At 42.3% G+C, this 16,857-nt stretch overlaps 2 protein-coding genes across 3 annotated transcripts in view; both read left to right on the top strand.

The window, feature by feature from the left end:
- The window catches only part of LOC146182690 (uncharacterized), a 10,200-nt gene extending 8,032 nt beyond the window's left edge, over positions 1 to 2,168 (top strand). The window contains exon 4 of the mRNA XM_084609582.1: positions 2,056 to 2,168. Coding sequence (XP_084465708.1) covers positions 2,056 to 2,168 — 113 coding nt within the window. The remainder of the gene's footprint in view (positions 1 to 2,055) is intronic.
- On the top strand, positions 1,730 to 16,857 carry LOC146182689 (uncharacterized). Of its 2 annotated transcripts, XM_084608902.1 has the most exons (6): positions 1,730 to 3,126; positions 3,219 to 3,263; positions 7,279 to 7,413; positions 11,325 to 11,593; positions 12,477 to 12,636; positions 16,458 to 16,857. In XM_084608902.1, the coding sequence occupies exons 1-6, from the start codon at positions 3,075 to 3,077 to the stop codon at positions 16,844 to 16,846; spliced, it is 1,050 nt and encodes a 349-aa protein (XP_084465028.1). In that variant the 5' UTR covers positions 1,730 to 3,074; the 3' UTR covers positions 16,847 to 16,857. The 2 variants fall into 2 exon arrangements, with proteins under 2 accessions (XP_084465028.1, XP_084465027.1); XM_084608901.1 differs by lacking the exons at positions 1,730 to 3,126; positions 3,219 to 3,263 and having other exon boundaries at positions 6,975 to 7,413.

The raw sequence follows: 16,857 nt of genomic DNA, 5'->3' as shown, positions 1-16,857 counted from the left end.
GCAATGCCTTTTTTTTTTTTTTTTTGCTTTCTAGCAGATTACTTTTGAATGCCCTAGGGAGACAGGATTCACAATGTGTGATTGAAAAGTGCCAGTACAGTGCGAGCATTGTTTATTTTTTACTGGCACATAGTGTATAGTGTTGCAGTTTCATAGACGCTCAAACAGTTCTCCACCAAAAACGATACATGAAAGTTAAGCATTTCGCACAAGACCAAAATGGCTGTGCTCCACAGTGTGGTTGTTACTCAAAATGCTTTCTAGCAAAGAAAATTATAGCCATACATCAGCATATACATGTAGAGGTGTAGGTTAACCTGGATAGTGTGCACCAATACTGTGCCCAACTGTAAAGTTTGGATGTGGAACTTTCTCTTGTACCACTATAGTAGAATATGTGGTCCAAGGCAGGCGAGCTGTAACTGAGTGAGAAACCACTTATACTACCTACAGTATTTTATTTCTTTGATTTACCGTATCCTGAGCGCAACAGCAAAAAGTGGTGTTGAATAGAAATTCCAGTGCAATGGTGCAATATGGCCTATTTGAATTATACACATTCTTGCAACGAGTTTGCATCACCCCAGAGAAAAAATTATATAGCTTTTGTAATACTCCCAAGCTGTTAAATTGTAGAGGAAGGCATTGTGTTGAAAGCAGGTATGGCTATAGTTACTGTGCTACTTTTCTTTTGTGCTTGCAGAATCAATAAGAGCAAAATGCTGACTTCATTTTTGTGAAACTGAACTGCATGATTAGAATTAGGCTATAGAGATAAATTATTGCTCATATTTCCATCATGATAACTTCAAGAGATAAGAATTTGATTTTTTAAAAACTTCCTAAACACATTCGTTTCACACTCCGTGCTTGTTTGTGAGCTCAGTACCAGAATAGCAAGAGGTACGGATTTGTTTTTTCAATTAATAGCACATTTCGATTAGAAAATTTCGGACGAATATCAGTTTTTAGTTGGGATAAATATTTGTTGTAATTGCAGTCACTTTTGTTGTACAAGTTCAGAAAGTTGTATTTTACTTAAATATGACCATTTAAAATGTTTATACTCTATACCGGGTGTCCCAGCTAACTTGAACCAAGCATTACAAAATAATATATTTGAGCTAGGTCAGTGAACCCAGTTACATACAACTGCCAGCCTCCTTGCGCACTACAGGCAATTTTTTGTTTTGCAATTACTTAATTAGCTAATTATGTTAATTTTTCTAATTTATTAAATATTCATCTTAGACCAAAAATGTGAATTGGAAAGTTGTAGAGCACCTTCAGAAACCCCCATTCCATTAATTGCAATAAAGAAAGTCTGACGTGTATCTTTTTTTCTGGGCTCAAAAAAAAGCCCGCGAAATACAAATAATACCACGTGACTAGCGCATTTGAGCGCCGCGATTGTGGTGCTCTCAGTCGCAGTTCGGGCGAATGAAACTAGCTGCGGCCGTGTCTCCTTGGCCCCGTTAAAGCGGCAGGCCGATATGCCTGCGATGGCTCCTTCGCCCGCTTCAGACAGCCGGCCCACGTGACGGTGCAAGTGGCAGCGAGCGCGGCAAGCCACTACCGACATTCTAAAAAGTCCTTTGCATCGCCTTCTCTCCCATCAGTGAACGTCACGACAAACGGATGAGCGATAAGGTATCAGCCACCGAATCTGCGCACTGGGCGTACAGGCTTTACTATGTGAATGTTCAAGCTGCCTGGGGCGCACGATGAGAATTTTTTTTTTTTTTTTTTTTTTTTTTAGTATAGCACTACTAGGCGCAAACACAGATTTTGCCAGTCTGTTCGACGCTGCTGTCTCTATCTTTTTATCTGTGAACTTAAAGTACGACAGAGATGGTGGCAACGCGCACATCACATGTCTTAGCCAATGATGAGGGGGAGCGGATGCACAGCTGCAACAAGTGAGAAAGGGGCATGTGTGATAGTTGTGGTCATCACTGGGCAGTGTTGTGCAAGTGCATGTTATTCCTGACTGAGCAGTCATGTGTCACTGAATCGCATGCCTTCAATTTCAACCTGTCTTCCCTCGCATATCAGTCATCCCCCCAGCCGTCACGGACAGTGAATATGTACTCACAGTACTCCCCAGACCTCAGCTCTGTGCCGCTCGCTGGATCGTGGAGCAGCTGAAGCTCACCTACATGCCTTAATGTCTCCTAGCTTCTAACCTTTTGGTTATATTTCTTCATTCTTGGAACTTCCTTATAGTGTAAAAATGCATGAAAAGCATGACAGGCCTAGCAGTGCTAGTGCGCCTACTTTTTTTGATTAATTATGCAGACTGCCTATAATTTTTTACCTGCTTCTGAAAACAGCCTTCACATTTTTTTTTTTACATGTGGTAGAATATGCCCGAATTTGCTTTTTTGTGCTTGCAAAAACTTCAGTGGATTGAAATTGCAGCACAAAACTGCTTCAATAAATTGAGGAGGAAAGTAAAGTTGGTTGCATTGCAAAGTTCCTTACAATGAGGTTGAACTTTACTTATCCTGCTGCTGTTTAACTACCGCTTTGGAATGTTGAACTGGCAGTTTCAGAGGTTAAAGTGCTTTACTGTTGAGCAAGTTCATTGAACTGAGCTGTTGCCACGGTGACAATGTTTTAGTGAGAGCTGAATGTGGAAATTGCACGCATACTATACAGCGTTATGTCATATAACAACAAAAAAGCAGCAAAAGCATGCCTAAGGAAGCTGTGCAACTAGTGATGTTGGCTGGATTCTGTGGCATCATGCTTAATGACTGTATAAGCAACTAAAACCCTGGCACCTGCCAGCCGGCTGTGATAAGCTGAAGGAATGAATCGTGACATCACGTTTGATCCACATCATGAGAAGTAGTGTTGACAGGGTTAAAATTAACCCTTCTTTGCATTGCTTCTCGTGCATGGCATGCATTCAGCTTTGATACTTTCAACCTCAGGTACAGATAATGAAGTGTTTTGGTGAAATTTGGTCTTAATTACATGTGAAGTAGTGTTTTCAGTGTACACTGTATAAAAGTTTGGAATTTCATTTGTAATTTTTTGCAGGCACATACAAGAATGCTAAAAAAAAAATGACGAGATACCAATATAACAGCTCTGGTGTGGAGAGTTCAGCATTGTCTGGTAATTTTGAAATTTTGAAATTTTTAAATACTAGTGAATTGTCGGTGTGCTGAAGATAAGTGTAAAGGCAGTATTTTTTTTTTTTTTTGTAGGAAATGAAGGCTCTGGTGCACCTGCAGTCCCGCTGCCATCACTTCGTAAGTGATAAGAATTATTGATTACGTCTAAAGGCTGTAGTTGTGTGACGTTGATAAGTAGATTGATATGCAGTGGTATCATACAGGTTTATGGCAGCCATAACAATAGTCATGTTTCACGCTGGTCTTTACAGGATTAAACTTGGCACCAGCGTAAGTGAAAGACCGTTGCCGGTTTTATAAATGATATTTCTTCTTTTATTTAATGAGATGAGAAAGTATACCTAATCTAGCTGACAGTTTATAAGCATTAATTAAAACAAATGCCCACAGTTTGCGATGAAAGCAACATTATGTTGTGGAACCTCAACAGGTTTTGGCATATTTTTTCTGTGCAAGGAAGATTGTGAACTCATAAAGAGGAGTAAAAGCAAGGTGAAGGTATCTTTTCATGTATTAATTGATTGCAATTAGTTGGGTTGTTTCCAAATAACCACCGAGAAAACAAGACTGCATTGCATGTCAAAGGGTGAACACAAGCTACGGAGCAATGTGTTTGCAAGGTATCGAAGGCAGGATCGAGGTACCTAGCTTGCTGTGCATGGTTTGGCACTCAGAAATATTGGTTATCTTTATCCATGGAAGGCAAGCATGGAGTAAGGAGTCAGGGTTAGGAAAGCAGAGAAAAGCAGAGCAACAGAGGCTTAAGAAAATGGTCTTCAGTGAAGAAATCAGAAGTTTGAATGAAAAAAAAAAAGCAGAAACAGCTTCTAAATAAATACTTTAGCAGGCACTTATATGCTGATGAAGCAAAAGCTAGTCATTTTGAGGAAAACAGGTACCAAAGAGGCATGTGATTATGACTTTGCCAGCATTAGTATTAAACTTGGAGAAAAAGAAAATAGAAACAACTTTGCTTGTGCATCTTCACTGGAGGAATTTTTTTGCTATGAAAGGTGTACATTTGTGATATATGGGAAAGGCTGCTTTGGTAAGTTACTGTTGTCTTTAGTCCCTGAAAAAAAAAAAAAAAAGGGTGATACTTAAGCGCTGCCTTTCAGATTATGAGGCAACGACATTACTTATTCCAAATTTCTGACTTCCATTGTGGGTCTTTATTTGCGTATGCGTACTTTGCTGCTCTTTTAATTTAAAATTTAAGCTTTTAAGTTGTTCCTCTATTAATCTAAATAAAAATGGGCTCGACTGTAGCTTATGTTCACCTCCTGCACTAACATCATTGGTAAGGATTAAAACCAGTGGAAAGACGCAGACAAACACAATGCTGGACTAACAACAACTAACAACTGAGTGCACGGTGAACAAGAGATGAAGTTTGTACCCTGTGCAACTCAAGTTTATTGCATTCCATTATCATGCGGGAATATGTACGTCGGAGAGACGGGCCAGTGCTTAAAGGGACACTAAAGACAGCCAAAGATGGTATGAAAATCTAATAAACTACATTCGGTGACACTGTCGCCGCATATCCGGCAGCAAAAAATCGAATAATTGCTGAGATATTGCGATAAGATTTTCTTGTTCCCGCCGGTCAAATTCAAACTGTGCCCTCCGACTACGTAGTTGGAGTTGAGTGACGCACACTATGACGTAAGCGGAGACTCCGTGATAGCTAGCGAGCCGGCGCGGCCCGCGGCGTCACATCCCTCAAGGGCCAACATGCAACAGCGTACTCGCAATGACGGCCTCAGCCGAAATAAATAAAACGATGAAGAGAGTAATCTACCTAGCGATGGGCCCATAAAGGAAGAAAAAAAAAAAACATAGAGCGCTTGTAATGCACAATACTTTACATGTTTCTCAAGCTTTTGCGCTCCTTCTTGCACTGTGTATAAACAAACCGAGCCCTCGGTCATCGCAACGCTTCCTGACATGTTTACATACAAATAAGATTTAGTTACCAGCAAAATAGTGTCCTCGCTGCTGCGCTTGTCAGTTTTGAAGCTTCGTCGCACTTTTTTCCTTCAAGGTTTGTGCTACAGCTCCGTGTTCAGCGAAAATTACGTCCACGGTGGCAGAACATGACCGAAGTGCCGGTGCCACTACATTTGCCAGCGCTGTGAAATTCCACATGTTAAAATGGATCCAGTGCACAATATAGTGCGCATAGGCATCCAGAACATTAGTTGCAAGACGTGAGAGCAGGCAGCATGCGCCAATGATCAAGAAGTTGTAATTTTTAGACCGGCAGCAGAAACACTTTATTGTAAATGGGGCCATGACATAAACACTAGAAATATTTCCAAGCTTCCTGTGACGCGGCGTAGCCGAGCGGTTAGCGCCGAACGTTACGGAGCAAGCAATAGCGAGTTCGAGTCTTACCGCTTCTGGCGTTTTTTTTTTTTTTTTTTTTTACAAATCGTTTTTTTTTTTAACTTTTGTAATGTATTTCTGGTGCTTCGTTGTATTTCTGGTGCTTCGTTATTTTTAGCTTTTACTTTTTACCAGAGGCCCTTTTTTTCGCCGGGCGACGAGCGCAATATATCGACGCTCTCCTTGGTATGAGCGGCAAATATGCCCCTTTTGTTTACGACGCCTGCAAATAGCACGTTGAAGGTCTTGTTGACGCAGTATATGTTGGTCAGATGTGCCATGATTTAGTGAACAATTGAATGATACTGCGTTTTTCCTTCGGTACTTAGCATATGTATGCTTTTCGTGGCGTACGTAGCTGCAGTCAAGCGGTCAGGTCGCAATCGAAGCGGCAACGGCGGCGATATGTTGGCGCAGAAGTGTGAACGAAGGAGCGTGTCGGCGGTAGCGGATTTCGCTCGCTTGTGCCTCCGAATGCTCAAATGGGAACCATCAAGGCGCATCTGCTGCTCCAAGCTCGTAATTCAGGCGCTGCAGGTTCAAACAAACTATCCGAGTGCGCACGAAATGCCTGAGCCGAAACATAACCAAAACTGAAGTGGGCGCCTGTGGCGCCTCCAAGTATATTTTTGTATTTGCCTTGCAACATTTACGTTGTCTTTTCGCCGTCGTTTACGTATGATAAAAGCGTGTTATCATGTTTGAGAAAAAACGTACTACCGCATTCAAACATGCAACGTAATTCACATTTGTCAGCCTCCGGGATCCCTAGTGCGTCACGTGATTTGTAGTTGCGAGCCTCGGCCGTTTGGCTGTGGTGGCGATACCTGTATTTCTGTTATTCTTCTTTACTACCTTATAACAGCTCTGTTTTCAGTAAGAGTGGTCTTTTTGTAATCAGGAACTAGCATTCTATTAATGCAAACCCACTTCCTTTCTCTCTTTAGTGTCCCTTTAAATGCTCGACTTCATGAGCATGAAAGATCCATAGTTTTCGACGAACGGGCCAATTTGCCGAAACACTGCCGGAAGCATAAATGCAGGCCGCTGCTTAAGGAAGAAGTCATCTTGGGGTGGGACAAAGAGCCAACGTGAAATCCTGGAGGCTTTTCACATTATTAAAAATGATGAGGCTTGTGTTAGCGAAACTTCTGTTACCTTGGACAATAAAGAATTTCAGTTCCTAAGCTCTTTACAGTACACATAGATAATGTGCTGTTAAGGTAATTTTCCCCGTGATTTTCATTTTAATTTTTTTATTTCTCTTGCCACGTGCGCATGTGTTGCTTCTTCGCTGAAGCAGATAAATTAAGGGGAAATGAGGGTGCTCGTTATAATACATGAAGGAAAGAAGCCAGCAGTCGCCGAGGCCAAGGAAAGCATTGGGGATTGTACTCTGTCTTCTTTTTTTTTTTTTAAATTTTTACTTCGGTAATCACATAAATTAGTAATGTAATGTGCTCAGGGGAAAGATAAATAAACACAAAGTAGAAGGAAAAACAACGTGCTGATGTTGGGAACCGAACCTACGACCTCCGAATATCGCGTCCGGTGCTCTTCCAACTTAGCTGAAGGGTATATATGAATGTCAGTTTCTTAGCAATGAACTCAGTTGTTAGTTCAGCCTTATTGTGTGCTTCTCTTTTTGTCTGCGTCTTTCCGCTACCAGTATGTACCAACTGGACCAACTCTCCATTCTACTGTACTAACATTTTTGCCACATGTTTGCATTCAATTTCAGTCCCTATGGACCACATCGAAATAAATGAAGGCCCAGAAGAAGGCAGCAGCGCTGAGAAAGAAAGAGAGCAGATGCAGGCAGACCTGACGGAGGAGCCTTTGGATAGTGGTGACGCAGCACCTTCCACTTGTGACCGTAAGTCTTGTCACATTCTTTCGTTCTGTGAAAACAGCCGTAAAGAAGTAAGAGAGCACTTGGGGATTCCAAGAGTTGTAAAATAATTTTGTTATTCATCTTTCACGTCAAGGGAAAGCTCACTGCCAATATTTTGCAAAGGCAGTTGTCTTTTTTAGTGAACAAATTCAATACTTCCGTTATTTTGTCCTCATTATTTTTACTATGTTAATTGCTGCAGTCCCTCGCCTGCTTATATTATTCTTTTTGTTTGGTCTGCAATTCCATGGCCTACCTACTGGTAACCTTAAGCTTACAACAGAAGTGAATAGAGAAAACAAAATACGCAAAACACGAGCTCAGGCCTGTAGGGTGTTCGTTGTAGTCTATTTTAAATCCTCATTTGCATTTTATTTGTTTGCATTTCTTGCCAGCAAAATAAAGTTGTCAGCTTAGGCATGCACTTCATAAACAGTAACCCCATCCTTGCACCAAAACTGCCAAACTATAGTGGAACCTCGATATATACGTCCCCCGGTCATGCGACGACCTGCATTTTACAACAAATTTGCGCAGCCCCGGCAAAATCACCATAGAGATAATATATCAAAAACCTCGAATATACGATGTAATTTTAGACGGATCCCACTTCGTACGACAGCTGGCTGGTACCGTCCGTAAAAAAAAAAAAAGAAAAAAAAAAAGCCTTTTGCAAACACAGGCCGGCATACAGGTGCACTGCAGCCAGTCGATAATGTGCACGTTATCACTCCACCTATCAAGATACGTGCCCAAATTAAGGAGGCTATAAAAAAACCAATTTTTTTATAATCTCCTTGGCCCAAACTGCTACGGATGGCAATCGCAGCTTCTATGACCATTTTATATTGTTTGTTGTTGGAAACCAGCAACCAGCCCTTTAGCGGCGAAAATGTGCTACGTTTATTTTAGTACAAAAAAAAAAAAAGATCAATATCAATATATGGTAGTTAGGGATAGTTAACACTGTGAACGAGGTTCCAAACATGGGTGATTCTTTTGGGTGTCGCTTCCAAGAGAGATCGCTTTCTCCGGGTGCCTGAGGCAATGAAAGTTCAGCATGCGCTTTTGTCACTCGTTGCTCTTTGTTCTTTGAGTGTCTAAGAGGTATGGCGTGTCAACATGGACCGCTCTTCTCACTCTACTGGTTGTTATTGCATCTTGCGACGACATGGTGGTAGGCATTGTAGGGTCCACGGCCTCCAGTGCTGGCTAATTCAGTGACCCTTCATGTAACTGCAACCTCAGTTATCATCTTTTTCTTTTTCGAAAGGCATGGGCAGTGCGAAACTTTCAATGACCGGCAGCCATTCTGGCGTGATAGAAAGACCTACGTCAAAAATGATGGACGCAATGCCTTTTTTTTTTTTTTTTGCTTTCTAGCAGATTACTTTTGAATGCCCTAGGGAGACAGGATTCACAATGTGTGATTGAAAAGTGCCAGTACAGTGCGAGCATTGTTTATTTTTTACTGGCACATAGTGTATAGTGTTGCAGTTTCATAGACGCTCAAACAGTTCTCCACCAAAAACGATACATGAAAGTTAAGCATTTCGCACAAGACCAAAATGGCTGTGCTCCACAGTGTGGTTGTTACTCAAAATGCTTTCTAGCAAAGAAAATTATAGCCATACATCAGCATATACATGTAGAGGTGTAGGTTAACCTGGATAGTGTGCACCAATACTGTGCCCAACTGTAAAGTTTGGATGTGGAACTTTCTCTTGTACCACTATAGTAGAATATGTGGTCCAAGGCAGGCGAGCTGTAACTGAGTGAGAAACCACTTATACTACCTACAGTATTTTATTTCTTTGATTTACCGTATCCTGAGCGCAACAGCAAAAAGTGGTGTTGAATAGAAATTCCAGTGCAATGGTGCAATATGGCCTATTTGAATTATACACATTCTTGCAACGAGTTTGCATCACCCCAGAGAAAAAATTATATAGCTTTTGTAATACTCCCAAGCTGTTAAATTGTAGAGGAAGGCATTGTGTTGAAAGCAGGTATGGCTATAGTTACTGTGCTACTTTTCTTTTGTGCTTGCAGAATCAATAAGAGCAAAATGCTGACTTCATTTTTGTGAAACTGAACTGCATGATTAGAATTAGGCTATAGAGATAAATTATTGCTCATATTTCCATCATGATAACTTCAAGAGATAAGAATTTGATTTTTTAAAAACTTCCTAAACACATTCGTTTCACACTCCGTGCTTGTTTGTGAGCTCAGTACCAGAATAGCAAGAGGTACGGATTTGTTTTTTCAATTAATAGCACATTTCGATTAGAAAATTTCGGACGAATATCAGTTTTTAGTTGGGATAAATATTTGTTGTAATTGCAGTCACTTTTGTTGTACAAGTTCAGAAAGTTGTATTTTACTTAAATATGACCATTTAAAATGTTTATACTCTATACCGGGTGTCCCAGCTAACTTGAACCAAGCATTACAAAATAATATATTTGAGCTAGGTCAGTGAACCCAGTTACATACAACTGCCAGCCTCCTTGCGCACTACAGGCAATTTTTTGTTTTGCAATTACTTAATTAGCTAATTATGTTAATTTTTCTAATTTATTAAATATTCATCTTAGACCAAAAATGTGAATTGGAAAGTTGTAGAGCACCTTCAGAAACCCCCATTCCATTAATTGCAATAAAGAAAGTCTGACGTGTATCTTTTTTTCTGGGCTCAAAAAAAAGCCCGCGAAATACAAATAATACCACGTGACTAGCGCATTTGAGCGCCGCGATTGTGGTGCTCTCAGTCGCAGTTCGGGCGAATGAAACTAGCTGCGGCCGTGTCTCCTTGGCCCCGTTAAAGCGGCAGGCCGATATGCCTGCGATGGCTCCTTCGCCCGCTTCAGACAGCCGGCCCACGTGACGGTGCAAGTGGCAGCGAGCGCGGCAAGCCACTACCGACATTCTAAAAAGTCCTTTGCATCGCCTTCTCTCCCATCAGTGAACGTCACGACAAACGGATGAGCGATAAGGTATCAGCCACCGAATCTGCGCACTGGGCGTACAGGCTGGGGTAAAGGGGCAGGATGACATCATGTGAATCGACTCAAATTCGCGCTCGTACCTTCATTTGCCGGTACTTTATCATCATCCACCTGTCGTGACGTAGGCTGCTGGGGTGCGCAGGCCTTGCCAAGATCAGCGTGGCGACGGGCGAACTCGAGCTCGCTCCAACCATCGCCAACATTTCAGCGTGCCGCTGAGAGGGGACCATCGGGTCACGGCCGCAGCTGATTTTGTTCGCTCAAACCACGACTGAGTGCAGCACAATCGTGGCACTCAAATGCGCTAGTCACGTGGTATTATTTGTATTTCGCGGGCTTTCTTTTGAGCCAGGAAAAAAAGATGCACACGAGACTTTCTTTATCGCAGTTATTGAAATGGGGGTTTCTGAAGGTGCTCTACAACTTTCCAATTCACATTCTTGGCCTAAGATGAATATTTAATAAATTAGAAAAATTAACATAATTAGCTAATTAAGTAATTGCAAAACAAAAAATGGCCTGTAGTGCGCAAGGAGGCTAGCAGTTGTATGCAACTGGTTTCACTGACCTACCTGAAATACATTATTTTGTAACCCTTGGTTCAAGTTAGCTGGGACAACCGGTATATTTTCATCTATGAACACCAAGATAAATGTTTAAGGGCTATTTTCGGTCACACTGCAAACAGTAGTTTACTTTTGGCTAATGACATGTTTGAAATCAGCTGGGCAAGATTTCAAAAAAATTTGGTTTTAAGACTCATGTTCTTGTTTAAGGGCTAATATGAGCAATATGTTGATGCCTGGTTCATTGCTCACGGTGGGACATTAAGTATGACAACTTGCAATAGGGAGTCTGCCCTCAGTGAAAATCTTGTTTCAGCGGCCCAGCTGCGGGCTATTAGGCTGCTGCTTGAAATAAAGCACCAGCAGCGGGTGCATCACCAGCAGCAACTGAAGCACCAAGCTGAGGTGCTGCAGAGGCTGTCAAGCCTTGAGGCAGCCAGGATTTCTCTATCAGAAGCTCCTTTAGCAGCCCCATCACCAGCACCAGCACCAGTGCCAGCCAACCTGCAGCTGCCGGCCTACAGCCTGCAGGAAATGGAGGGAATTGAGGCCGCAATTGAAGATGAACGTGCGGCCACTGCCTTGGTAATTATGTAGTTTTATTCATTAAACAATAATTAGTTGGTAGTAACATGAATATTTTGCAATGTATTTGTTCAGTTTATTTTGTCTTACACGCTTAAGGTGCAAATTCTCTGGTTCTTTAAGCATTTTGGCTTGATTGACATCACATTCCTGGGCATTCATATGTGTGAGGTGGACCTAGATGCTAACAGTTAGAACTATTTAATGCACAAAGCAAACCAGAACTGATTTCATGGCCAGGGATGCTTCCCATGACCTAGTAATGTTGCAAAAAGTGTTGGAAGACACTTCTTCCAACACTTTTTGGAGACAAATGGACACCAAAAACAGTTGGCGCTGTGGCACAGCTCGCAAATTTTTGTTGCTGTTGCTTGGTCCTTCAGGTGTACGCTTGAATTTGTTGTTTCAGCCTTTAATATATCAGTGCAATGTAAAAAAAAAATTATAAAACACCAGTCAGCTGTTTGGGAAGCATCCAGCGAGCAAGTGAGCCATCTATGACATTGTCTGGTTACTTTTGTTGCAACTGGCCAATGGATGGAGTATTGTTGAAGAAAAAACAGCTGGGGCACTTTTAAAGCACCACAAACAATAAATGGCATAGATGATTGAATAAGTTAATGAAATCGATTATTTAGACAATGGAAGTGTTTAAGGAAATTGTTTTTATTATGAACTAATGCCAACCTAGCCGTACCTTCTAGGCTTTGCATTAACCAAATTTACAGTAAAATTACTAGCAAGGTCAGACAGCAAAATGCATAATTGATAAAATCGAATCATTCATGTGAGTTCATAAGTAATGACAGTAATATTTTTATTACATGATTTCAGTGCTCTTTTTTACCATATAGTAATTGTCGAACTGTGGATTTCATTTCAGCGGAATCAGCTCATGCGGCTGGGAGGAAAAACATTAAAAGAGGCGGGCAGCAATATCATGGCAGCACTCATGAGTATAGAAGTGCAGCGACTCTATAGCCTTCATGGGCGCAAGGGGAAGAGGCCATTCATAAGCCTCAGGATTTGCAAGGGGGCAACAGGTATATTGTTTACACTTTTGCCATTTCAATTTAAAACATTGAACATTCTGCGCACATAACAGGGTTAATATAATGCTGGACTTTCGTTTATAGATCCTTTTCAATTTTGAAACTGCACCTCCAAAAGCGGCCGCGCTTTTGCGCCTAGGCATTGAGATGGCGCTGCGGTCGAAGTTTGCCCCACGGCAACTATGCGCCGATACAGCAGCGTGACTGATGCTGCAATAGCTGCGTGCACTAATTTAGTGTTTTTTTTTTCATACAAATATCCTGTTTTTTTGTGTGTCTGCGAATCCTCAGCTGTACTGCACATGTTACCCTGCAGTTATACCCTGCAGTTCAATATGGGCGCCGGCATTGGCCATGAATTATTAATCGATGTACAAGTACCACGCCCTGCCGGATGTTATTTATTGAGTGCAAAGTTTTGAAAATAATCATTCAGAAGGCAGGTGGTGACTTTCAGTTATCTTGTTCAGAATGTGTCAGGACTGAGGAAACATATTATAATGCGTTTTTAGCCAAAATATTCCAGGACGAACCGGCGTAACTGGGAGAATTAAGAGAGACTTCTCTCCGGCGCCAAATGGCCGTTTGTCTTGCAACTGGGAGACAACGGTACCCCGGAGAGCCAAACTGTTGAGAACGACATGAAGCGTGTGCAAGACACACTTCTTGGAAGATGGTATATCGCTAATTTATACAAACATGCATTCACCGAAGTGGTCAAAACCTAGCGAGCGGCATAGTCCCTCAGCTAGGCTTCATGCATTTCCTAGCATATGACCTAATCATCTATATTATACATCTGTCTACATCAGAAACAGCAAAAATATAAAAAGAGCCACCAAAGTTGTACTCAGTGACACAATGCAAAGCGATGTGCGAAAGATACCGAGTAACTCAGCTGAGTGAAATTTAATCAAGTCATGGGGAAAAAACTTAGCGCTCTATGGTTACGTAGAGATCGGTAGCTCCGGATGAAAATGTGTATTGATCATAAGCTGATTTTTTTTTCATGCAGGAATATTACTAAGACCTAGTGCCACAGTCTGCGGAATATTTGGTCGCGGACAACTAGTGTCGACGTTGCCCATATGGATCTGACAATCACTTCCCAAGAGATGTAGACACGATTGTGCACATTTTGGACACTATGCAAGGCTTGTTGGACCTTTAACAGTGAAGGGACTGTCTACTTCAAGCAGGACAAATCCTTTATTAAAGATAAAAGGGGTGTAAAGCCTTTGAAAATGATGAAGGTTCAGAAAATTAAAGCGCACTATATTAACCCATGAAAAAAGTGCACTTCGCTGCCGTAATTTGAAGAGGCAGGCTGATTCATGCCGTTTTAGCCAGCAGAAAAAACAAACAAATTAACCAACTTTGGAAGGGGGCGAAGAAAGCGCAATAAGCCCTTATGAAAATATACAAGACCTGTCGGGTTAGAATATATCCCAATAGCAGGAGGTGTGTCGATCCTTTATAAGGCATCCCCTCAAGGCTCAGCTTCAGATGACATCAACCGTCAGAAGCTTCAAATGTACGCCTCACACATATTGTTTTCGGGGTGGCATGTCTGTTATTGCTCAAAACAATAATGATGAGGAAAACGTTCATTTGTACGGAACGCGATGAAAAAGGAGTGAGCATAGCGAGCATGCACTCCTTTCCAAGGCAACATACCTAGGTCAAGTTGGAAGATCTAAAAATAAGGAGGACACTGATCCTCCGCTGTTAAGATGCTATAGCGTTTCACACATACAGACAATGCTTGTCACTTCATTTTTTTTTTACAACTTTTGCTCACCGATACTTGGCATCTGCTAACATTGTCTTTCCATTCTGAGCAGTACATCTCTTAAAGCAGTTTTCATCTTTTCAACTATTTCAGTTATTTAATTGATAAATTGCACACTGAAATTTACTTAATTAGCATCATAGAGCATTGGCTTCCACTCGGAGCATCCTGACACCATTGAACCGCATTTTTCATGTTTTTTTTTTCTTAATTTTTTAAATTCCTCGTTCAATTAGCTTCAGTGATTTCCTTAACTCACTATTGTCTGCCACAAACCAGTCGGTCATCAATCACTAGAAGTAAGGATTACCACGGTACGATTTCTTTTACTCAGGCTCCCTATTATTTCCGAAGCGCGGTGTGGACTAAAACTACTACGCCGACAAATTTTCGACCAGAATGCTTCCGTATCACTTGACACCCAACGCGACTGGCAAGATTGTATCATTGTTAAGTGTTGGAGCACGCGGTGAAATGTACATACAAAAAAGTGATTATTCTGCCCAAAGCATAGTGGCCTGTTTTCTTTATTTTAGAGCGCAGCTCTTTGGCACCCGTTCCTGGGTTTCGCGTCTGCTTCTGCTACGTCGGCCTTGTAACCAGCTCCACCCCCCTTTCAGCCCCCCAGTTCGAGCCGGCACAGAAAAAGGGGCAGGGGGGGGGGGGTACATTCAGCGGCAAACGCGCGCGCGCAGCAACCCAGAACACGAAGAATGGAGGGGGGGGTCGCTCGCGGTGAAGAGATAGCAGCGACTGACTGATGCCGCTGACGCCAACGTGACTGCGTAGAACACAGTCGCCGCCATGCAGAAAGAGGAGGAGGGGGTCCTCCTCTTCCTGTGTGGCGGCGAGGTGCTCTCCTGTTGCTGAAACGCTGGCTCGCCATCAGCGGATCACACTGCGTGCATCCCTAGCGGCATCAGTCAGTCGCTGCTATCTGTTCGTCGTGCAACGTTCTTATGGGCCCACGCGCTGCTTCCTGCAACCTCCAGATAACTCAATTGGTTTCTTCATTTCTCCGACCACAAAGCTTCTTTCATGACAGCCAAGAACTGTTACTGGAGGAATACGTGTGAATACGTGTTACTAAGGAATACGTGTGAAAAATGAAAAAAAAGTCTGTAATTGTACATACTTGTCTTGCTTGAAATCTTCGCCTCAATCTATTGAAAAGGTGAAACAGCTGATGAGCTGTGGTCGAATTTCGCATTAAAAAGTAAAGTAATCGTGGGAAATTTTTTCTAGTGCACCAGCATGTGCTGAGTTGAGTGAGAGGAAGAGCATCATTTTTGATCATCGCCGTCATTTGCTGTTAGTGAAAAGTGATAAGTCTTGCTTTACTTAAAGGATTGATGGAGTACCGATTGCTCATGCACATCTAGTTTAGGTAAACACCTTTTCATGGTTCTTTTAATATGCGTTTGCAATTTTACTTTCAATGTTTACAGTTGAAAACTCGATCGGTGGAGTTCTTCAAAAATGCTCATCGAAGCGATGGTGTTTAGCTGCTCTCCGAACACTGCAGTCAATTGCATTATCTTTATCAGCTGCCTGTGATGCCATTTAATAGATGCAAGGAGGTAGATTGTGGAAATTCAGTGTCGTTAATAGATTCAGTCCTCCGCAGTGATTGTTTGCTTTATTTCTTATTTGTGGTATGTTGCCTTGATATGAGGCTCTTAATAATATGTATGCTTACTGTATTTTCACCTGACATGCGTCAGGTACTCTGCTGCTGATTCCTATTGTGGGATGAAACACTGGCTGTCTCAGCTGTATTGCTATGGAGGCGATCAAAATGCAACAGGGAACATGCTATGCAATGTATGTGCATCTTTCATCCTAAAAAACCCAAGGCAGCTGGAACTAATCTGGAACCCATCAGTATAGCGCTCTCATTGGCCATGAATTTCGGTACATGGAATCCTGAAATTTTCTACATCTTCCTAAAAGAATGCGAACGATTTTATGTGCCTGGCAATTGTGTTGTAAATTTTGTTTACTCATTGTTTTTGTGCAGGTGCCATTTGCGAAAAAGTTGGAGTCGACATTTTGGAGGCACATGCATTTATTCGCAGGTGGCTGCCTGGTTCTTGTGACAGGGGAGGTGGAAGAAAAAGGCGTTACGCTGAAACCTCCCCTGGCGAACCAAGCATGCCACCTGCGAATACAACTGCAGGATCAGCCCCCTGCACTACACCTGTGAGTGGGCCCTCCACTTCCCGAGAGCCCGCCCTGCCCAACCCTGCCACTGCGTTGCCCAACTCTGCCACTGCCATGCACGTCCCTGCTGCCACTGTGCCTGCCACTGCGTTGCCCAACCCGGCCACTGCCACGCACGCCCCTGCTGCCACCCTGCTTACGGCTGCCACTCTGCCTGCCACTGCCCTTCCAGCTGCGGATGTGTGAAGTGCATCATT

The sequence above is a fragment of the Amblyomma maculatum genome, chromosome 7 (genome assembly GCF_055883805.1).
Source record: "Amblyomma maculatum isolate TAMU_Amacu chromosome 7, ASM5588380v1, whole genome shotgun sequence".
Classification (NCBI taxonomy): domain Eukaryota; kingdom Metazoa; phylum Arthropoda; class Arachnida; order Ixodida; family Ixodidae; genus Amblyomma; species Amblyomma maculatum.
The sequence above is the reverse complement of the archived record's forward strand: the minus strand, read 5'-3'. Positions and strand labels throughout refer to the sequence as shown.